Consider the following 21,703-nt stretch of genomic DNA (forward strand, 5'->3'; position numbering starts at 1 on the left):
AACATTGAACAACTTGACAACATCTGTAGCTCGAAAACCACTATAACTCAACACTAACAGGCATAATGAACAAATATGTGTAGGAGAACAAGGCAACCCAGGATGCTCCTGCATCAACAAATTAGAAGAATATATATATATATATATATATATATATATATATATATATATATATATATATATATATATATATATATATATATATATATATATATGAAAGTACCATGCTAATTTTATACCTTCTAATTTTGTGTTGTTTTGAGATTTAATGTCTCAGAGTTTTCCTTTATAATTTTTTATTGGTCTGTTGATCAAATATTTGTTATTTGGTTATATATTTAGCTTATAAATTTTATATTATACGTTATAATTTATTTCAATATTTAAAAAGTATAATTATATTTCGTGTAGTATGAATATTAAATATAATTTTCACATAATATAGTTTATTAGATTGTAAGTTATTTATTATCATTATAAACAATAATATTTAAGATTATAAACAATTAATTTTGCATTTATATTTTGTATAAGCAAAACAAATTATCTTCCTCTCTTTCTTTGTATTACATGCACATTGGATGTCTTTCTTTGTATTATATGCACATTGGATGTCTTATTTGAATGCCTCACATGAAACATAAGTCACATGTGATTTGATATGTGCTTATTCCTACTATCACTCTTCGTATATTATGATGTAATAGTGACATGTACACCAAATGTCTATATTTTTTACGTGATATGGAGAGAAGAAAATAATGATAAAGAGATAGAAAGGTTACATAGAGATGGTAGAGAGATAGGAAGATCAAGATAGAGATAGGAAGTGATATATAAAGAGTGATAGACAAGGAGGGCTATTATAGGGAAAGAGAAAGATGGGCATGGGTGAGTGAGAGAGAGAGAGAGAGAGAGAGAGAGAGAGAGAGAGAGAGAGAGAGAGAGAGAGATTTAAAAGTATAGGGAGAGGTGATGGAAAGAGTGGATGGATAGAGAGGGAGAGATTTGTCTACATATGGAGGGGTAATAATAAGGTAGAGATAAAGATGAATACAAAGTGTGCGGATGAGAGGAAAAGAGACAGAGAGATAGATATAGATTAAGAAGTAAATATGGAATGAGATCTAGGGAGATATAGAGGATGACATAGAGAAGGAGAGATATAAAGAGATATATATATGGTAAGGTATATTGATAGAGAGATAAGGGGATATAGAGAGGATGAGAGGTGGGAGGAAAAGACATGCAAATAAAGAATACTTAAATGATCTTCTATACCTCTACAACATACCTATTGCACACTAAAGTATGATTGCTAGTTATTAGTTCTTGTCCATGGTAGGAATACTTCTACATTCATGTCAGTGCTAATATGACATTAACACTAACCAATCAAATCAAAGAATTTAAAAGATTATTTAAAATTTCAAATGTTTATATCTTTTTCTAATTTTTCATTATTTTATAAATCACATTTTTCATTCATTCTATTAGTCCATACTATTTTTGGTGGGGGAGAAAATTAATTTTATTCAACAAAAATATAAATATTTTCTAACAACTTCATCATGCATTAATGAAATGCATTAACTACAACTTTATCTTTTCCACATTTGTGACAAGTTGATAAGATTTTTTTTTTCAATCATTTTCTCTTCCACCTCACACAACATGTTTAATCAATATTAATTGTCAATAGCAATATAATTTCAATATGTTATATCTTTGTATTTGAATTTCTAATTTTTTTAAAATTTTGATTTTTTAATAAAAGTAGTTAAATTATTACTATTATTTTACTTTTATACAAATGAATTAAACAATATTATTTTTAAATTATATTTTATAATAGTGTTTACATAATATGAATAATTGATAAGTGTTACAATTTACAAATTATATCATTTATTATTATTAATATTTTTTATTTAATCAATTTATCATTTAGTTTAAATATATTTAAAACTTAAATATATATTTTAATATTAAATTAATAATTATATTTTACATTAAAAAAATACTAAAGGAAATAACCACAAAAAAGAAATAATTCAATTCTAAAAGATATATAAATTATTATTAAGTTTTTATAAACTATGTATTAAAATTAAATAGTTATATTCCATTTCTTATTTATTGCATCATATTTATTCATCAACATCAAATTTATATGTATTATATCTATTTATTATTTACAAATGTATATATTAAATTATATAGATATTATTTCATAATTAAAAATTACTTAATTTTATAAAAAAATTAGAAATATAAAACATTAAATAGTAAACCTTCTCTAATTGCGTAAAATTAAACAATTAGTTTTACTTATGAAATATTTTTATATTTCAATATATTTCATTTTTTGTCATGCAAATGTGAGTTTTAATATAAAAATTAAATTCTTACTTTCATTAATTAAAATATAATATATTTTAGTTTTTTTATTATAACTATGATTTTATTTTGACTATTTGTTTTATTAAGAAAAATAATTATATTTAATTCTCACTCACTCACACACACAACTTATGTTTGTATCACTCTATCTTACTATTTTATCTCTCTTCCTCTTCCTCTTCTATATTATCTATCATTTTTTCCTCTGCATATATTTTTATGTTGTTATTGTTCTATACTGCTATTTATCTCTATCTAATGATTAAAAATAATGCGACTTCCATTTGATAATCAAGATAAGAATAATACATAGTTGGGGGAGTTTTTCCAACTACTTATGGTTCTCTAGTAGCATGCAGAACATGCTTAAACATATAATGTGATACTCCAAATGCTTCATCACTTCTTCAAGTTTTATAATTTAAAAATATTGGTATGGATATCTTTCCTCATTGCACATATTTTAAGTTGTCAATGTAGAAGGTGCAAATTTTTCTAAAGCATATGTATTGATTGTAGTATGATATTAAGTACTTAGTGCCATACTAGGGACTTTGGCCTCTTATTCTTAGGCTTAAATGCCCAAAATATAATAATATAACATGAGAACTTAACAACAAAATATGAGCCATCCTATCAAAGCAAAAGTGCATTTCTAAGACGAGAATTTAACAACAAAATATGAGTCATCCTTATAATATCACAAGTGCATTTCTAAGCGAAAGTGAATGCAAATACAATATTAATTTAGAACTATTTAACCTTATTCTCACTCATCTACACGTCTACAACCATTATGATAGGCATAACAATGATGCATTGCTTATGTTAAATTAATAATATGCTTTGACTTTTAGAGGAATTATATTATACTTACGTAGGGCCCCGTTTGGTTACGGGAATACCGGGCGCGGAATAGGGTTTTCAGCGCCAAAATCGGGTTATGGAAGAAAATGGTGGCGTTTGGTTCATCAAACGCATAACCCGGTTTCGGGTTTCGTCTGCCAATTTTGCTCGAAAATTGGAAGAAATTTCTTCCAAGAAATAGGTGGAAGTTGAAATGAAAACTAGGTTTTGGGTTTTTATGAATGCGTTTGAATAAATCGTCGGGTCCGCCGAATCCGCCTTAGGTTTTTGGAAGAACAAATTGGGTTTTTTGGAAGACGACGGTTGTATTGTTTTCGTGCTCTGTTGTGCAAAGGCGAGGGTTTTTGGTTTGCTGCGTTTGTTGGGCTTGTGGGTTTTCTGTGGCCGTGGTTTGCGAGGGTTTCTGGTTTGTGGGTTTTCTGTGGCCGTGGTTTCCTGTGGCCGTGGCGTGTGGCTGTGGCATTTTCTGCGATTTCTCTTCTCCACTTTGAACAGCGGCGGCGGTAAACGGTTCTCCTCTCACACCCACCTTTGCATACTGGATTTTTTTAAGTTTTTTTGGTTCATTCAAACGTAACTGTTTGTTTCAAATCTGTTTTTAAAATAGTCAATATGTGCTCACTAATAAATTCGAGTATAGTGCTGTGAGAGATCAATACCAGTGAAATGAAAAATTAAACTTTGTAACAATTTCTGGGTGTTTGTTTTAAATCTGTTTAGCAAAATAGTCAATATATGTGGTAACTGTTTGTTTCAAATCTGTTTTTAAAATAGTCAATATGTGCTCACTAATAAATTCGAGTATAGTGCTGTGAGAGATCAATACCAATGAAATGAAAAATTAAACTTTGTAACAATTTCTGGGTGTTTGTTTTAAATCTGTTTAGCAAAATAGTCAATATGTGCTCACTAATAAATTCCACTATAGTGCTGTGAGAGATCAATACCAGTGAAATGAACAACCAAACTTTGTAACAATTTCTTGCTAGTAATGAGTTCTAGTATGTTGTTGTGAGAGATGAATGAAATACCATTAAATAGAGCCAAGTCATAAACTTGTGCTCACTAATAAATTCCAGTATAGTGCTGTGAGAGATCAATACTAGTGAAATGAATAACTAAACTTTCTAACTGTTTCTTGCCAGTAATGAGTTCTAGTATACTGCTGTGAGAGATGAATGCAATACCATTAAATAGAGTCAAGTCATAAACTATGTATGAATCAACTATGTATAGATCAATGTCAATCATGGCTTTTATCTATACATACTCAATATGTGCTCAATATGTGCTTAATAATGAATTCTAGTGTGTGCTCATGTGATTACCTGTATATATCATAGTGCCAATCAAGCAAAACATGGCAATCATGGCTTTTATCTATACATAGTTGACCTATACGTAGTTTATCATGGTTCAAATCTGTTTAGCAAAACAGTCCAATATATGCTGTAACAGTTTGTTTACAATCTGTTTGACAAAATAGTCAATATATGCTCACTAATGACTTTTAGTATAGTGTTGTGAGAGATCAATACCAGTGAAATGAACAACTAAACTTTGTAACAGTTTCTTGCCAGTAATGAGTTCTAGTGTACTGCTGTGAGAGATGAATGCAATACCATTAAATAGAGCCAAATCATAAACTATGTATAGATCAATGGCAATCATGGCTTTTATCTATACATAATCAATATGTGCTCAATATGTGCTCAATAATGAATTCCAGTATGTGATCATGTGATTACCTGTATATATTATAGTGCCAATCATAATAGCAAAACATGGCAATCATGCTTTTATCTATACATAGTTGACCTATACATAGTTTATCATGGTTCAAATCTGTTTAGCAAAATAGTCCAATGAGTTCCAGTATAGTGATGTGAGAGATCAATGCAATACCATTAATCAAAGTGAATCATGCCAATGAAATGAACAACTAAACTATGGATATATCAAGTATGTATTGATCCATGCAAAATCATTCAACATACTTATGAGGTCATAAACTATGTATAGATAAAAGCCATGATTTCAAACTATGTATAGATCAATGCAGAAAGAAACTCTATTCCTATTGCCAACTATGTTACTTTTCATCTTCTAAAAGACGAGCCTCAATTTCAACGGACCCGACGATTTATTAAAACACATTCATAAAAGCCCAAATTCAAGTTATAGTTTGTACATGTGTATGTGTACATACATACATGTGTGTGTATGTACGTACACACATACATACTTGTGTGTGTACGTACATGCATGCATACATACATGTGTGTGTCTACCTACATGCATGCATACATGTGTGTGTGTACGTACATACATGCATACATACATACATACATTCATGTGTGTGTGTGTACATACACACATACATACATGTGTGTGTACGTACATACATGCATACATACATGTGTGTGTGTGTACGTACATACATGCATACATACATGTGTGTGCACATACATATATACATACATGTGTGTATACATATAGACAAATGGAATCAATATTATGCTTTCATTGGTATAGATAGATTACATGGAGTATAATGACACATTGTAATTTGTTCTTTATGGGCTTATGATCCTCGGTAGTTGGTACTCCTTGTTGTATTTGAATAAATAATTGACTTCTTAATGCAATGAGGCTAGCAAATAATCATGTTGTATCTCGATAGGTGATAGTTGATATTTCATAACTGATAGTGTTTAAATTGTCCACATTTCAGGTCACTAATGGATCCTATGGAGAGTATAGAGGTCCAAGGAAGCATAGTTAGGAAGACCACATACACCCGCATTCTCACAATTCTTTTTGCTTTTGTTGGCATAGCCAAAGTACTGGTAGCCCGAGAAGGTAGTCAAATGGGTAAACGAATAAGAAAAGGAAATTTCTTTTGTAGAGACATTATTCATTCGAATGAGGTGGATTGTCATGATTAGATTCGGATGAGTAGGGTAGCCTTCTTTTCTCTAGCTCGTATTCTGAGGCTGAAAGGAAGCTTGAGAGATACGATCCACTTGAAGTTAGAGGAACAACTAGTGATGTTCCTCCACACCCTTGGGCACAATCTAAGGAACCGCAAGATTGCCCATAACTTTGGGCACTCAGGAGAGACAGTCAGTCGGTACTTCCACAAGGTTTTGATGGCTATCTTAGCCCTTCACAGAGATTACTTCATACCACCTAGTCCAGGCACTCCTCCTGAAATTAGTGGGAAGGATCGTTTTGAACCATTCTTCAAGGTAAATCACACATTATTACAAGTTTATTGTCTAGAATGTTGTCCTTATCTTATTATTACTTGAGCATACATTTGATCAGTGTATCATATCCCACAGGATTGCATTGGAGCCATCGACGGTACCCATATTCCAGTGCGAGTTGATGTCGACATACAGGGTAAATATTGTGATAGAAAAGGGAACCTATCGCAAAATGTTATAGGTGCCTGCTCCTTTGATTGTAAGTTTCAGTATTGCCTTGCTGGTTGGGAAGGCTTTGCTACAGATAGCCATGTTCTAGCCTCAGCTCTATCCAGATCAGATCCACTTGTAGTTCCCCCTGGTAAGCCAAATCACATTTTAATATACTCAAGGTTATGCTAAATGGTTCAAGTATTGACAATATACTTTCTTTATAAAGGAAAATATTATCTCGTGGATGCTGGATATCCAAATGCACCCGGATTTCTTGCTCCTTATCGGTGTACACGCTACCACTTGAAAGAGTGGTCAAGAGAAAACCCAATAAACTCTGCACATGAGTTGTTCAACCATCGACACTCCTCTCTTAGAAATGCAGTAGAACGTACATTTGGTATTCTGAAGCAGCGTTTTCCAATCTTAAGACATGCAACGTCTTATGATATCATGACACAATCCTATATTGTTTTAGCATGTTGCATACTTCACAATTTCATTACGATAGAGGATGGCCTTCCATCGGAAGAAGCTATTGAAGAGGAAGATGATCATGATGGGATAGAGGTGCCACTACTTGAGACATATGGGTTGTCTCAGGAGGATAGAAATGAGTGGGCCCAATTTCGAGAAGATATAGCAAATAGGATGTGGGAAGATTATAGATCTCGAGAATAAATGATTTATTAGAAGGCAATGTGCTTTATATGATTAAATTGATGTATGCATATACAATGATGGTGTTTGATTTCGTTATTCTGATATCAGTCTTTGCTACATTCTAATTAAATAAAAAGAACATTAACTTTCAATTTCACACCTACATTATGTACAAAAATTGTTGATCATATCTGCAATACACAATTCAACTTGAAATATAGATTACATTGATTTAAATGCAAGAAAGCACAATTATTATACATCTTTGCATTGAGAAAGTACAATAACATGCTTCATAATGGGGCTCATGACTATTTACTTGCCATTGATATCACCATTTTGTCTTACTGGTAGTTTTTTTTATGTTGATGTGTTATCATCAATTATTGCTTAAAATGTGTATCATCTTTAGATAAATTCTTTCAAGTTTATTAAATGTTAGCCTCATTGCATTAGGATGTATTAAAAAATGATATTTAAAGTTTATCATCTTCAATTTTAAATGAAATACAGCAAGGAGTACCAAATGATGAAGATCATAAGCCCACTAGTAAGAAGAGAACAACGAATTCGTTGAAAATCCTATTTTTCTGATGTTACTGCTTGCTGCATTCTATTTAAATTTAAAGAGCAATAACTTTCAATTTCAGTCGTATGATTACTTTAAATCGTAATACGTTTACCTATTCAATATGTTAGCCTTGTTCCATTATGACGTATTACAAATTGATAGTTAAAGATTTTCTATGTCAAATTTAAATGAAATACAGGAAGGAGTACACAATGGCATATACCGAGCTCATGATGAGCATGGATGGATCTGATCATGTGAAACAGATGTGTTCTCCCATTACTTTGAGTGATATAGATGGATCCCTCGCTATGAGCAACAAATCTTCTTCTTCAAAGAAGAAAATGTGGACAAAATCGATGGAACGCAAGTTTTTAGACTTGCTCCTTGAACAAGTCCATCTCGGACGGAAAGGTGAAGGTGGGTTTAAAAAAGAGGCATGGACTGCGATAGAGAGGACATTCAATTCAGCGATGAACTCGAATCTGTCATGAGATCATTTTAAGAATAAGCTAAAAACATGGAAAGTAGGATATAAAGTAATGAAGGACTTGAAAAATACAAGTGGGTTAGCTTGGAATGAAGAAACTCAAACTGTGGATGCTGAGGATTCAGTGTGGGATGACCTTTTGAAGGTAGGATCATCTTTGTACTCTTTTCATTGAAGAAATTTTTCCTTCTTATTTTAATAATGAAAAACTTACAACCTAATCCATCTATTAATGCTTATATGTAGAGGAGAGAATTCAAAAATGCAAAAATGTATAAGAGGTCACCTTTCCAATATTTCAATGAGTTGGCTGTAATTGTTGGTAATGACATTGCTGAAGGGTTCGCATCTACAACACCCCTTGATGCTGAAGAAGGGCACCCTATGAACGATGCATTTAATGTGTTTGATGAGGATGATACCAATTGTGGTACACCTCTTGACAGCCAACCAGATATTGATGAAGAGTTATATCATTCCAATCAGTCGAGTGCAAGTGCTAGAGGGACTCCTCCACCATCATCATCAAGGAGGGGAAAGAGGAAGAAGACATCTTTGGCTGCATCATTGGATGTGATATGCGAAACTATGAAGGAACTGAAAGATGGCCTCATTAAGCCTCAGATTGTAAAAGTGGATAAATATGAAGATGATAATATTTTGACTGTTGCATATATTGCTCTCAAAGCTGTCCCTGAACTGAGTCGAGCAATTTTCGTGAAAGCACATGATACCTTCGTGCTTCAACGTGAAAGAGCCAAAGGGTTCTTGATGATGGATGAGGTGGAGAGAGTGGAGTGGATTGCAATGACATTTGGTACCATTTAGCTATTTCAGCTACTAACTGGATTGCAATGACTTATGCTGCATGATTACTCTATTTAATGGTTTTGCATTAATCTCTAATAGCACTAAACTAAAACTATATTAATCTCACATCACTATATTGGAACTCATTATTGAGCACATTTTGACTATTTAATTAGTGATCTCTCACAGCACTATACTGGAAGTCATTAGTGAGCATATATTTACTATTTTGTTAAACAGATTCTAAACAAATTGTTACAGCATGTATTGGACTGTTTTGCTAAACAGATTTGAACCATGATAAATTATGTATAGATAAAACCCATGATTGTCATTGATCTTCCATGTATCCATACATAGTTTATGTGTTGGCTGTGTTTAATGGTATTGCATTGATTTGTACATAGTTTATGATGTCATAAGTATGTTGAATGATTTTGCATGGATCTATACATACTTGATATATCCATAGTTTAGTTGTTCATTTCATTGGCATGATTCACTTTGATTAATGGTATTGCATTGATCTCTCACAGCACTATACTGGAAGTCATTAGTGAGCATATATTTACTATTTTGTTAAACAAATTCTAAACAAACTGTTACAGCATGTATTGGACTGTTTTGCTAAACAGATTTGAACCATGATAAATTATGTATATGTCAACTATGTATAGATAAAAGCCATGATTGTCATTGATCTTCCATGTATCCATACATAGTTTATGAGTTGGCTGCATTTAATGGTATTGCATTGATTTGTACATAGTTTATGACGTCATAAGTATGTTGAGTGATTTTGCATGGATCTATACATACTTGATATATCCATAGTTTAGTTGTTCATTTCATTGGCATGATTCACTTTGATTAATGGTATTGCATTGATCTCTCACAGCACTATACTGGAAGTCATTAGTGAGCATATATTTACTATTTTGTTAAACAAATTTTAAACAAACTGTTATAGCATGTATTGGACTATTTTGCTAAACAGATTTGAACCATGATAAATTATGTATATGTCAACTATGTATAGATAAAAGCCATGATTGTCATTGATCTTCCATGTATCCATACATAGTTTATGAGTTGGCTGCGTTTAATGGTATTGCATTGATTTGTACATAGTTTATGACGTCATAAGTATGTTGAGTGATTTTGCATGGATCTATACATACTTGATATATCCATAGTTTAGTTGTTCATTTCATTGGCATGATTCACTTTGATTAATGGTATTGCATTGATCTCTCAAAATACTATACTGGGAGTCATTAGTGAGCATATATTTACTATTTTGTTAAATAGATTCTAAACAAACTGTTACAACATGTATTGGATTGTTTTGCTAAACAGATTTGAACCATGATAAACTATGTATATGTCAACTATGTATAGATAAAAGCCATGATTGCCATTGATCTTCCATGTATCCATACATAGTTTATGAGTTGACTGCGTTTAATGGTATTGCATTGATCTGTACATAGTTTATGACATCATAAGTATGTTGAATGATTTTACATGAATCTATACATACTTGATATATCCATAGTTTAGTTGTTCATTTCATTGGCATGATTCACTTTGATTAATGGTATTGCATTGATCTCTCACAACACTATACTGGAAGTCATTAGTGAGCATATATTTACTATTTTGTTAAACAGATTCTAAACAAACTGTTATAGCATGTATTGGACTATTTTGCTAAACAGATTTGAACCGTGATAAACTATGTATAGGTCAACTATGTATAGATAAAAGCATAATTGCCATGTTTTGCTATTATGATTGGCATTATGATATATACAAGTAATCACGTGAGCACATACTGGAATTCATTATTGAGTACATATTGACTATTTTGCTAAACAGATTTGACACAAACAGCCAGACACTGTTACAAAGTTTAATTGTTCATTTCACTGGTATTGATCTCTCATAGCACCATACTAGAATTTATTAGTGAGCACATATTGACTATTTTGCTAAATAGATTTGAAACAAATAATTACCACATCTATTGACTATGTTAAGCAAATAGCAGATAGAAATAGAACTATGATAAACTATGTATAGGTCAGCTATGTATAGATAAAAACTAGTGATATACTTGTAAATTTCATTATTGAGCACATATTGAGCACATATTGATTATGTCTAGATAAAAGCCATGATTGCCATTGATCTATACATAGCTTATGAATTGGCTCTATTTATATGGTATTGCATTCATCTCTCACAGCACTATACTAGAACTCATTACTGGCAAGAAACTGTTACAAAGTTTAGTTGTCCATTTCAGTGGTATTGATCTGTCACAACACTATATTGGAATTCATTAGTGAGCACATATTGACTATTTTGCTAAACAGATTTGAAACAAATAATATGTATGTACACACATGTATGTATGTACGTACATATGTATGTATTATGTGCATATGTATGTACACACATGTATGTATACATACTTGATCTATGCATTGCATTGATCTCTCACAACACTATACTGGAACTCATTACTGAGCACATTTTTACTATTTTGCTAAGCATGTATGTATGTTTATGCGTATGTATGTATGTACACACATGTATGTACGTATGCATGTGCATATGTATGTACACACATGTATGTACGTATGTATACAAACTTGATCTATGCATAGTTTAGTCATCCATTTTATTGACATGATTGGCATTGGTCAATATGCAGGATAGTTGTTCATTTCATTGGCATTCGCACGATTGGCATGTGAAGTCATTCCAGATGGTTAATTGGCTTTGTGTAATGGTATTGCATTGATCTGTCACAACACTATATTGGAAATCATTACTGAGCACTTTTTTTCTATTTTGCTAAGCATGTATGTATGTATGTGTGTATGTATGTGCGTATGTATGTATGTAGGTGCGTATGTATGTACACATGTATGTACATGTGTATGTATGTATGTATGTGCGTATATATGTATGTCTGTGCATATGTATGTTCACGCATGTATGTACGTATGTATACATACTTGATATATGCATAGTTTAGTCATTCATTTCATTGACATGATTGGCATTGGTCAGTACATAGTTTAGTTGTTCATTTCATTGGCATTCACACGATTGGCATGTGAAATAATTCCAGAGGGTTAGTTGGCTTTGTTTAATGGTATTGCATTGATCTCTCACAACACGTAGTTTATGATCTCGTAAACGTTTGGTATAGTTGTTCATTGCATTGTTAATTAGAGTTATATTTGAACCATACATACGTGGAATACACAAGGAGTGGCAAATGATGAATGCTCAATTGTAGAACTTGAAAGCATATAGAAATGTGATTTGCTAGATGATTGTATAGTTCATGATTCTGTCCTATGTTATATCTATAGTCCTAATTTTCTTGCATATGTTTTTATTTTTTTGTCTTTTTGTCCCTATTTGATTTCCTATGTATGTTTTCATTGACAAGATTATCAAAAGTATTGAGGATTTTTGGTAGATGATTGTACAGTCATGATTATGTCCCATGTTATATGTATATTCCTAATTTGCTTGGATATTTTTTAAATTTCTTATTTTTTTTTCCACAGTTTGGTTTCCTATGTACGTGCTTCTTGACAAGATTGTCAACGGTATTGATAAAGTGTCTTTCTCTTGTATTTTTTTATTGCTCTTGATTTGCTAATATTGCAAGACCACACATGCTGATAAAAAATGAGCTATCGGATGATTGTTTACTGTGTTTGTAAACGATCAATATTTCTGATGCCACTCCTTGGTGTATTCCATTAAAAAAGTAATCAAGTTTTAATTTTTCAATCATGTTTAGTTCATATATGCAGGATTGACCATCTAACAACACAAACAGTAATGGGAAGATTGAGCAGCATGAGAGGGTTGCCGTCGAATGTGGGGCATAAGGGCATACATCGTGGATTTCTTAGTGTTTTCGTATGTAACGGTGTGTCGTCGAATGTGGGGCATAAAGGCATACATCGTGGATTTCTCAGTGTTTTCGTGTTTAACGGTGTATTTTCACACCACCATCAAATCATGGATATTGTTCTATCAAGTTAGCAAGTTTTCATATTGTAGTAATTATGTGAAATTCATTATTAGAATTTCATGATGTTAAAATATGATTTATATGATTAATGATTTTCATGATTTTTTTTTTAAAATTGCATGTAAAATCTATGTTGCCAAAATTCCACATTTTTTAAGAGCAATTATTAACAAAGCATCATTTTTCTTGTTAAAGTTCTCATCAAATGTTTAATGTATGTGAATGTAAAATGGTATATTTTTTCCTATACAATATTTCACGTAAAATTTAGTTGCATATTTTGTTGAATAATTAACTAACTTAATAAATTTATTAAAAGGGAGAGATACATAGAGGGGCAGAGAGTGCGGGATAAGAAGGGGGGACGGAGGGACAGAGGGAGAGAGTGAGAGAGAGAGAGAGGAGCTTGTGTGTTCCTGCATCTGTAGAAAGGTGTCTGTTGATGTGTGTTTTATGACTCACCAAATAGTAGAACGAAATACTGAAATATCTTATCCTCTCTTGAATATATATCTGTCTATGACCTCATCAAGATCTTCAAATGTCTCCTCCCCAATTGAAAGTATTTTCCAAGTCGAAGATAGCTAGCAAAATCCTTTTGGTCTTTTCCTCCCTCCACAATATCCTTGTGTGCATAAACTCCATTGAAAATGTTCAGTGTTAGAATCAAGTGAGTAGGCCCTTTCAAGCATGGACGGATAATACTCTCCCCTGGCTCTTTATCTGTTAGGAACTTAATGGTTTCATTCTCTTGTTCACTTCGTGAAATGGAATCCTCTTCCGCAAAATATGGATCCTTAACCTCCTTATCTTTATCCTATGCACCCTGATAGTTATCATTCTTTAGTGAACTCTCTTTGCAAGTTAACTCAACTAGGTACTTCACTTTTGTCATAGTTTTCACCCAACAGGTAAGGATGCTGCCTTCTGCAATTTTTTCTAAAGGATCTATATCTAGATCATCAGAAAGCTCCTCTTTCAATATTATTCATGTCAAGCTTGATTCCAGATCACAAATTATACGATGATTTTGGACTCTGCGGGGACAATTTTTTCCACTAACAGGGTCTCTTCATTTTCTCCAGTCAGCAGATAAAATTCCTCATCCTGGGATGGCTCTTTATATGGCGATCTCAAATCCTGAAATCCATGTAACAATTCACTCTTTATGTCAGCAAGGGTTTCCTGCTTTTTATTGGATGTCCATTGCTCCACACTTCTAGCATATTCATCAATATCAAGGGCATTTAATAGATCAGGATATTTTTGACATGCTCAACAACCATTTCTTGTGTTTCCTCATCCATATCATCTATATCATGTCCAGCTTCTTCACAATATATGTCCTTAGCCATTTTCTTGGCAAATTCATATGACTTTGGATGAATTCTAGTATCATCCAATGGATCCATAACATGGTTTTCGGATGCTGCTTGTCCATTCCCTCTAACCCATAAAAAAACCAATAGCATTTATAAAGACAAGTAGCTTCATAGCCCCTACAGTTGGTTGTTGTAACTATTACCTGCTCAACAGCTTCATACTTTTCATCTGGAGTAAGGAAATGTTCCAGTGAATGAAGCTTCAATGATAATATTTCTTTGCCAAGACTATATAATGTTGCAACCATGGCCAATGGATTCTGAAGATACCGACCAAGAGCCACAACACGCCTCACAATCCCTCTCTGTGTCGGCAACTAGTCTTAAGAGATGCGAGAATTCTCATATAGTGTAGGCAATAATTCATCTGCATAAACAACATTTATTGTGTCCAATCCTTCTGCCAAATCACGTGGATGAACACAAACATAGGGAGGGATAGAGAGAGGACACAAACACACATATTTAGCGGCTAAGTCACAAGGTTCAAGTTTCAATTCGAGTTCGACAATTATGAAGTTCGGATGAACTTGACAATAAATTCAATTCGACGATAAATTTGTCTTACACAATTTTTCAAAAATATATAATATATATGATCACAATTTCCAACAATGGGACAAAAAATAACTTCGTACAAATGATTGCATGTATGATTATTTTTAACTTTTCTTTGCTAATAAATAGAATTAAAATAAAAAATAATAATCATTTTATTTATTATTGACTAACAAAATAAAACTGTGAATATTCAAGAATAAATAATAATAATGTAGTCTAATTATAAATAAATTAAATCATAAATATTAATACTTTACTCATTCTAATTCTTGTGTTTCACTAATTAAATAAGATTAAAAAATTTTACATCAAATTCCAGTTCCAATTAGAAAATGAACAACCAAACGCAACAAAAAGATATTCCTAGTCATATTCTGTTCCAATTCCAATTTCTAAATTGGCAACCAAACGCAGAATATGGATTTGAAAATTCATCTTCCATGTCAACCAAACGGTCCAACTATCTTCCTAAAATACATAACCAGGTTTTCGAAAACCTGGTTATCAGATAACCTGGTTATGAGGAAAATTCATCTTCCCCAACCAAACGGGGCCTAGTGGAATTATGCGACTACATGTTACTTGGATGTGACCCATTGCTTATATTTCTGAATTAGTATAAACCACTTTTCCAAGAGCTCTAACAATTGATAACGCTCAATGGCGGTCAATCCGCTTGAAGACGAGACGCGCGTTACTCAGCCCCGACATTGTTGGGATTTCAATCTTCAAATTTCGCCATTCAGTTCTGCTCACAAGCAGCTTAATTTTGAGATGAGTCTTTCGCACTACTCTGTTTATTTCTAGTAAGGGAGGTAGTTGTCATTTTCAATAACCTTTTCAGACGGGAAGCTAGTTTTCATGGCAAATACTTTGTAGAGATACTGTGGATGCCTGCCTGCCTACATTTACTGCTTATTTCCTTTTATATTGCTTCACAGTATTACCATTTCTTCCATCTTTTCTTTGATGCTAGGGCAGTAAAAAAAAAAAACCTTTCGATTTGCACTTTTTGCCCTGGGGCACCTGTCAATAGAGAAAATAATGAGGCCATGATTGCGCTGGGGGCAAATTAATTGTCCAGCCCTCTACTCTAAGTATATCTTTTGCGATTTGATTTGGAAAATGTCACAATCCTCAGCCGCTGGAATCTCGATTTTCCATCATCCGAGAAGCATAAAATGCGGCGAATTCTTCACTTGTCATTATATACTGCGTTGCCCATTATATAACACACTGGGTGGCCCATTATATAGCTTTGTGCCCATTTGATATTCTTCCTAGATCAAGGTTTTGTTCCTTGCTGCCATGTCTCCTGCATTGTCAAGTGTTGGTAGTCAGGCAAAGCATGACGATATCCCTGTTTTGGACCTTTCAGGGCCTATAGATGAAGTTTGTTTGCAGAATGTGAGAGAAGCTGTTGAAGAATGGGGCTGCTTTCGTGTTGTGAATCATGGGATTGAGGGCAGCCTTATACAAAGCGCAGATATGGTGTGCCGTGATGTGTTTAAGCTTCCCACAGAGATCAAGAGAAAAGATCTTGCTGTACCTCCGCTTTATTATGCTCGTTATATTGGAGGAGTTGGTCATCTTCCCTTCTACGAAAGCGTGGGCATTGATAGAGTCCCTAATGCTGAAGCTATACTACAATTCTCTGATTCCCTGTGGCCTCATGGCAACCAAAAGTTCTGGTCAGTTTTCTTTTTTCCCCTTTTTCTCTTGTCCTTAATGAGTTCTTTTGCAAGATCACGTGCAATGCAATCATTATTTTTTTTTGGCAATGGCTTCTTTTGGTTGGGTTAAACAACATTTAGGCTGTTCTTTAGTAAGGTTTCCTCCATAAATAAGTAGCTGTTAGTGAAGTCTGCCATGGGCCCATTTTTCACTGGGAAATTTAAGAATTCTGCAAACAGTAAGTGGCCTATTTGAAATTATAAATAGCTGTCTGGCGTCCACTGTACGTGAAATTTAAGAATCATGCACTCTCTCTATTGGTGTTGGACGAAGTGAAAATAAAATATATTAAGTTTTTGATTTATTTAGGTCATTTATTATAAATTATACCAGTTCTTTTTTAGTAGGATATATATTAGTGTGTTTTAAGATAACCTATCAAAACAAGTCAAAATTGAGACTGTATTGTTTAAACTAAATCTATTGATCACAGCAGTTTCATTATTAATCTGAAACGCTAACAACAGTTTCATTATTAATCTGAAAAGCTACTGATAGGATTTTGCACTAGCATCTGACTATATTTTAATGCCCATTTTTCAGAATAGAATAGAGTATTTTTTAAGAATAGAATAGAGTTGAAGGTTTGTGAGGTTAATTGTGTCAAACACATCTTTGCTATTCTTGCTTCGTGAAGTGTTGATCTTCTGTAATTCCGAGGTCAAAGATAGTCTAGAGGACAACAGACAGTGCTATTTTCGTTTTATAACGTGCCGATCTTTTGCTTTTGGATTTTGTTTAATTTGGTTATTTGAAATTTTATAATTTTTCAATAGAATCTACCTGTTAGTGTGACTTCAGATAATTAATCTACACAACTTAAATTTATATTAGATAATCACGACTTAAAGTTATATTTTTTAAAGTCAAATCTATTGACATGTTTATTAGTATTATTATTTATGTCGGAAACTATTGATCCTTGTTTAGTCATTAGAATAAAATAAAGGACTTTTGACAATGAATAGATCAGTAGTAGTTTGCTATTTTTGCTTGTAAAGTGTGGATCTTCTGATTTATATAGAGACTCATAACTGGATTAAAGCTAGCTTCTGAAACCTCAGATTCTACTATTTTTGCTTTCTAATCTTCTGCTGTATCTACTTTATATAAATGCTTAAAAATTATAAGATCAAAGACAGTCGACGAGACATCAAACGCTGCAATTTTTACTTTGTAGAGTGCATATCTCTTGTTTTAATATGAAAATCTAAGAACTATGAAATAAAAAAGGTGCAAGACAATCCTTGTAATTTTGTTTTGTGACGTGCTAATGTGGCAAATTAAGAATTAGGCAACTATCAATTGGACCCTAGTTGGACATAAGTGAACAAAAACAATGTTGTAGGTGGCGTATCCTGCAACTTCAATTTCTAGCATTAAAATGATCATTCAGTAGTGGCATTCTTGAATATGAATGGCCAAACTCACCATTTCCTGATGATTAAACTGTCCCATTTTTAACTGGCAAAATGTGTAAGATTCAAACTCAGGCTTCCCTTCCATTCGTATCTTACCAGATCCACCTATGACCTCACCTAAAAATACAGAAAATAATCAGTCACACTAATTTATGAGGCATTTCCAGACTAACGGCAAAAAGGCTTTCCACTACTTGTTTTTGCATTTGATATGGGAAAAAACCCATAGTTTCCTCTGTTGATGCTATGAGTTGTGGATGCGATCAGCGAAGTTGTGGAAGAGTACACAAGCAAAATGATGGAAGTGACAAAGAGAGTCCAGAAGGTAATTCTTGAGAGTCTGGGAGTGGGGAACTACTTTGAATCGCAGTTCAACAATGACAGGGCAGTCTTCAGATTGAACATGTACGATGTCACATCTGAGCCCTCTCCTGATTGCACCGGTCTTCCATCCCACACAGACGGAAACAACATCACACTTCTACAGGAGGATGAAGCAGGGGGCTTTCAGTTCTTCAAGGGAGGCGAATGGGTGGACGTTAAACCCATCAAGCACTCCCTCGTCGTCGTGGCAGGCGATGGTTTTCAGGTATAAATCCCTTTCATTTCCCCTTTGAATTCAATGGCCAGGGATATGATATTAATGGGGATTCTCCATTCCCTTTGTTTTTCAATTTTCTTTTTCTTTCACTCCAGAAATGTCTAAGGTATAAATCTCTTTCATTTCCTTTCTATTCAATGGGTAGTGAGAGGATGTAAATGGGGTTTTCCCTTTATTCTCTGGCTCAATTTTTTTGGAAAAAAAACAGTCTCATTGTTGAATTAAAAAAAAAAAATGGGCGGACCCATTTGTAGGCATGGAGTAATGGCAGAGTTCTGAATGTGAAGCACCGTGTGATGCTGAAGAAAAGGCAGTCTCGTCTGTCGATGGCATTCTTTTCTGTATTTCCAGAGGAGATGGAGATAAGAGCACCGCCAGAGCTTATTGACGAAGATCACCCGCAGCTTTACAGGCCATTCCAAAACAGGGAGTTTATTCAGTACAGGATGAAAAACGCTAAAGAAAGGGACGATAAGATGTTGATGACTTATGCCGGCATTCCTCTTCCATCAGCATAAGTTTTTTTCAAAAACAAAAAAGAAGAGAAAATTTCAGGTGAGGAAGTGTGCAGGGTAAAAAAAAATGTCCCCAAATAATGAACAGGATGTGACCGCCTTAATATGATTGGGATGATTATATGGTTTTGTTTGCTTTGAAGTTTATCAACAGCAGGCGATGTATTGGTTGAGCTAAGCATATTTGAACTTGGATGCCAGTTGAACTTGGAAAAATTGATAAGATGCAGGGGAAATTTAATCTTAACTGGGAATTATTATGCATTGGTTGCACGTCCAAAAATGGGGCAGCGGCTATGCCTCATGCCATCGCATGCCATCACACTCATAATTGTCAGTATTGTTTTCAGTTTTTCATAAAGTTTATGATTTGTTTTTAACTTTTTTATAACCTGAACAAATTTGTCACCTTTTAAACGTAACATAATACATTTTTATCCAAATTTATAATTTAATACTATTTTTAATATTTAATTCTTAAGTATTTATAATCTAATCATAGTTAATTAATGTCGATAAACATTTAACAGTTGGAGTTAATAGTTGGAGTGGGATGATGTGAGCATGTTAATTTAACTTTTATTTTTTTGGGTTAAATTTGACAACCATCTACATGTCAAATCGTATTATAAATCGAATATACCTGAGTTAAATTTGACAACCATCTATATGTCAAAAGTTTAAATCTTATTATAAATAGAACATACTTTTAAAAATAATTTAATAAATTCCATGTTTAAATTATAAAATCATCCAATTTTTTTAAAAAGGAAAAGAAAAAGATTAAGTTAGTAAAATTTTTAATAAATGGAAATTAAGAAAAATAAATTTAAATGTAGTAAATTAAATTATAATTATTTTGTAGTGGATTTTTTTTAATTTAAGATATCTATGGTAGTCAATTAAAAGTATTTTTCTTGAATAATTTTGAAAAAGAATAAGGAACTAAAAAAAATAAAAATTATTAGGAAGTTTTTTGTAAAAAAGAATTATAGTAGTGTTAAATTAATTATATATATATATATATATATAGAAAAAGAATATTCTTGATTTTGAGCTCTATAAAATGGTGTTTATATGTTATTAAAAAATATCATAAGAAATAGTAAGAGTTATTGAAATATCAATTTTTTGAAATAATTTTATTCTTTTAGTAATTGGATACAAACTAGTATAAAACATGCATTTAATAAACATTTTCAATTGGAAAAGTGTGAGATCGTATATAACTTAGAATGAATTTCTTTAGATCGTATGTTTGAACAAAATTGATTTTTTGGATGGAAATACTCAAATTTAGTCATTCTGATGAGTCAGTCTAAAAGGTGACACAACTTTGTACTTTTGCCCTAATAACATTTTTTAATGCATTATTATTTTAAAATTGAAAAAGAAGATCAAAATTATTTTTGAGAGATTAATAGGGGCAAGTTAGAGTTAAATAGTATTTAAAAGTATTATGAAAAATAAAAATATTCTTATTTCTAGGTCGTGTTTATTTCTATTTTTATTTTTAATTTGGTTGCATTGGGAGAAATTGATTAATATTTGACCCTTAGTTTGATGGTATATATTAATTACACTAATGGATGTTGATAACAAGCATATATTGGTAAAAAACACTCATGGAACTACCTCTCGTTTCTTCCGTGCTTGCAACTAGGTTTTCTAATTTTTGTTGCTCCTATGGTGTGGGCCAGTATGAGCATTTGGGTGCTAATGATGTGTATAGAGGGAAGTATGGGCATTCGAAGATGAATGGTGTTTTTGGTAATGCATCTAATAAGGGTCGTCATGCAAAAGTTAATGACAACCACCAATGTCTAGGTAATGCATCTACAAAGTTCTTTGTGGGCAAGTGTAGTCAACAAAATGGAGCTGCATGCGATAGAGTGAATCACGTGATGCCATTTTTTGACGGGCAAAGACACCCATGGATGCCCTTGTGAGAGATCCACGCATGGAAAAATTGCGGAGAATTGTAGGGTCTCAACTATAGAGATGTAGAAGTAAAAGCCGAGTGGGGGTTATGATGGCAGAGATGGATGGTGAGGTAAATGTTCACCAGAAGACTAGGGTATCGAAGAGCAAATGCATGATTGGAGGGGGTGTGGGAGATTCAATAAGATCTTAGAAGACAAGGTCTATAACGATGGAGTTAGCAGATGAAATGGAGGAGGTAAATTACAAT

At 32.8% G+C, this 21,703-nt stretch overlaps 2 protein-coding genes across 2 annotated transcripts; both read left to right on the forward strand.

Moving 5' to 3' along the window:
• Nucleotides 1–6,224: 6,224 nt before the first annotated feature.
• Nucleotides 6,225–16,317, forward strand: LOC149533385 (uncharacterized). The gene is made up of 3 exons (XM_089805846.1): nt 6,225–6,521; nt 6,618–6,794; nt 16,183–16,317. The coding sequence occupies exons 1-3, from the start codon at nt 6,225–6,227 to the stop codon at nt 16,315–16,317; spliced, it is 609 nt and encodes a 202-aa protein (XP_089661972.1).
• LOC149533386 (taxane 9-alpha-oxidase-like) lies at nt 15,918–19,903 on the forward strand. The gene is made up of 3 exons (XM_089806928.1): nt 15,918–16,932; nt 18,664–18,985; nt 19,252–19,903. Exons 1-3 carry the CDS (start codon nt 16,550–16,552, stop codon nt 19,513–19,515), a joined length of 969 nt encoding a protein of 322 aa, XP_089663054.1. The 5' UTR covers nt 15,918–16,549; the 3' UTR covers nt 19,516–19,903.
• The last annotated feature ends 1,800 nt before the right edge of the window (nt 19,904–21,703 follow it).

Source organism: Cupressus sempervirens, chromosome 10 (assembly GCF_028749045.1).
Source record: "Cupressus sempervirens isolate cs-2001-9-10 chromosome 10, ASM2874904v1, whole genome shotgun sequence".
NCBI lineage: Eukaryota > Viridiplantae > Streptophyta > Pinopsida > Cupressales > Cupressaceae > Cupressus > Cupressus sempervirens.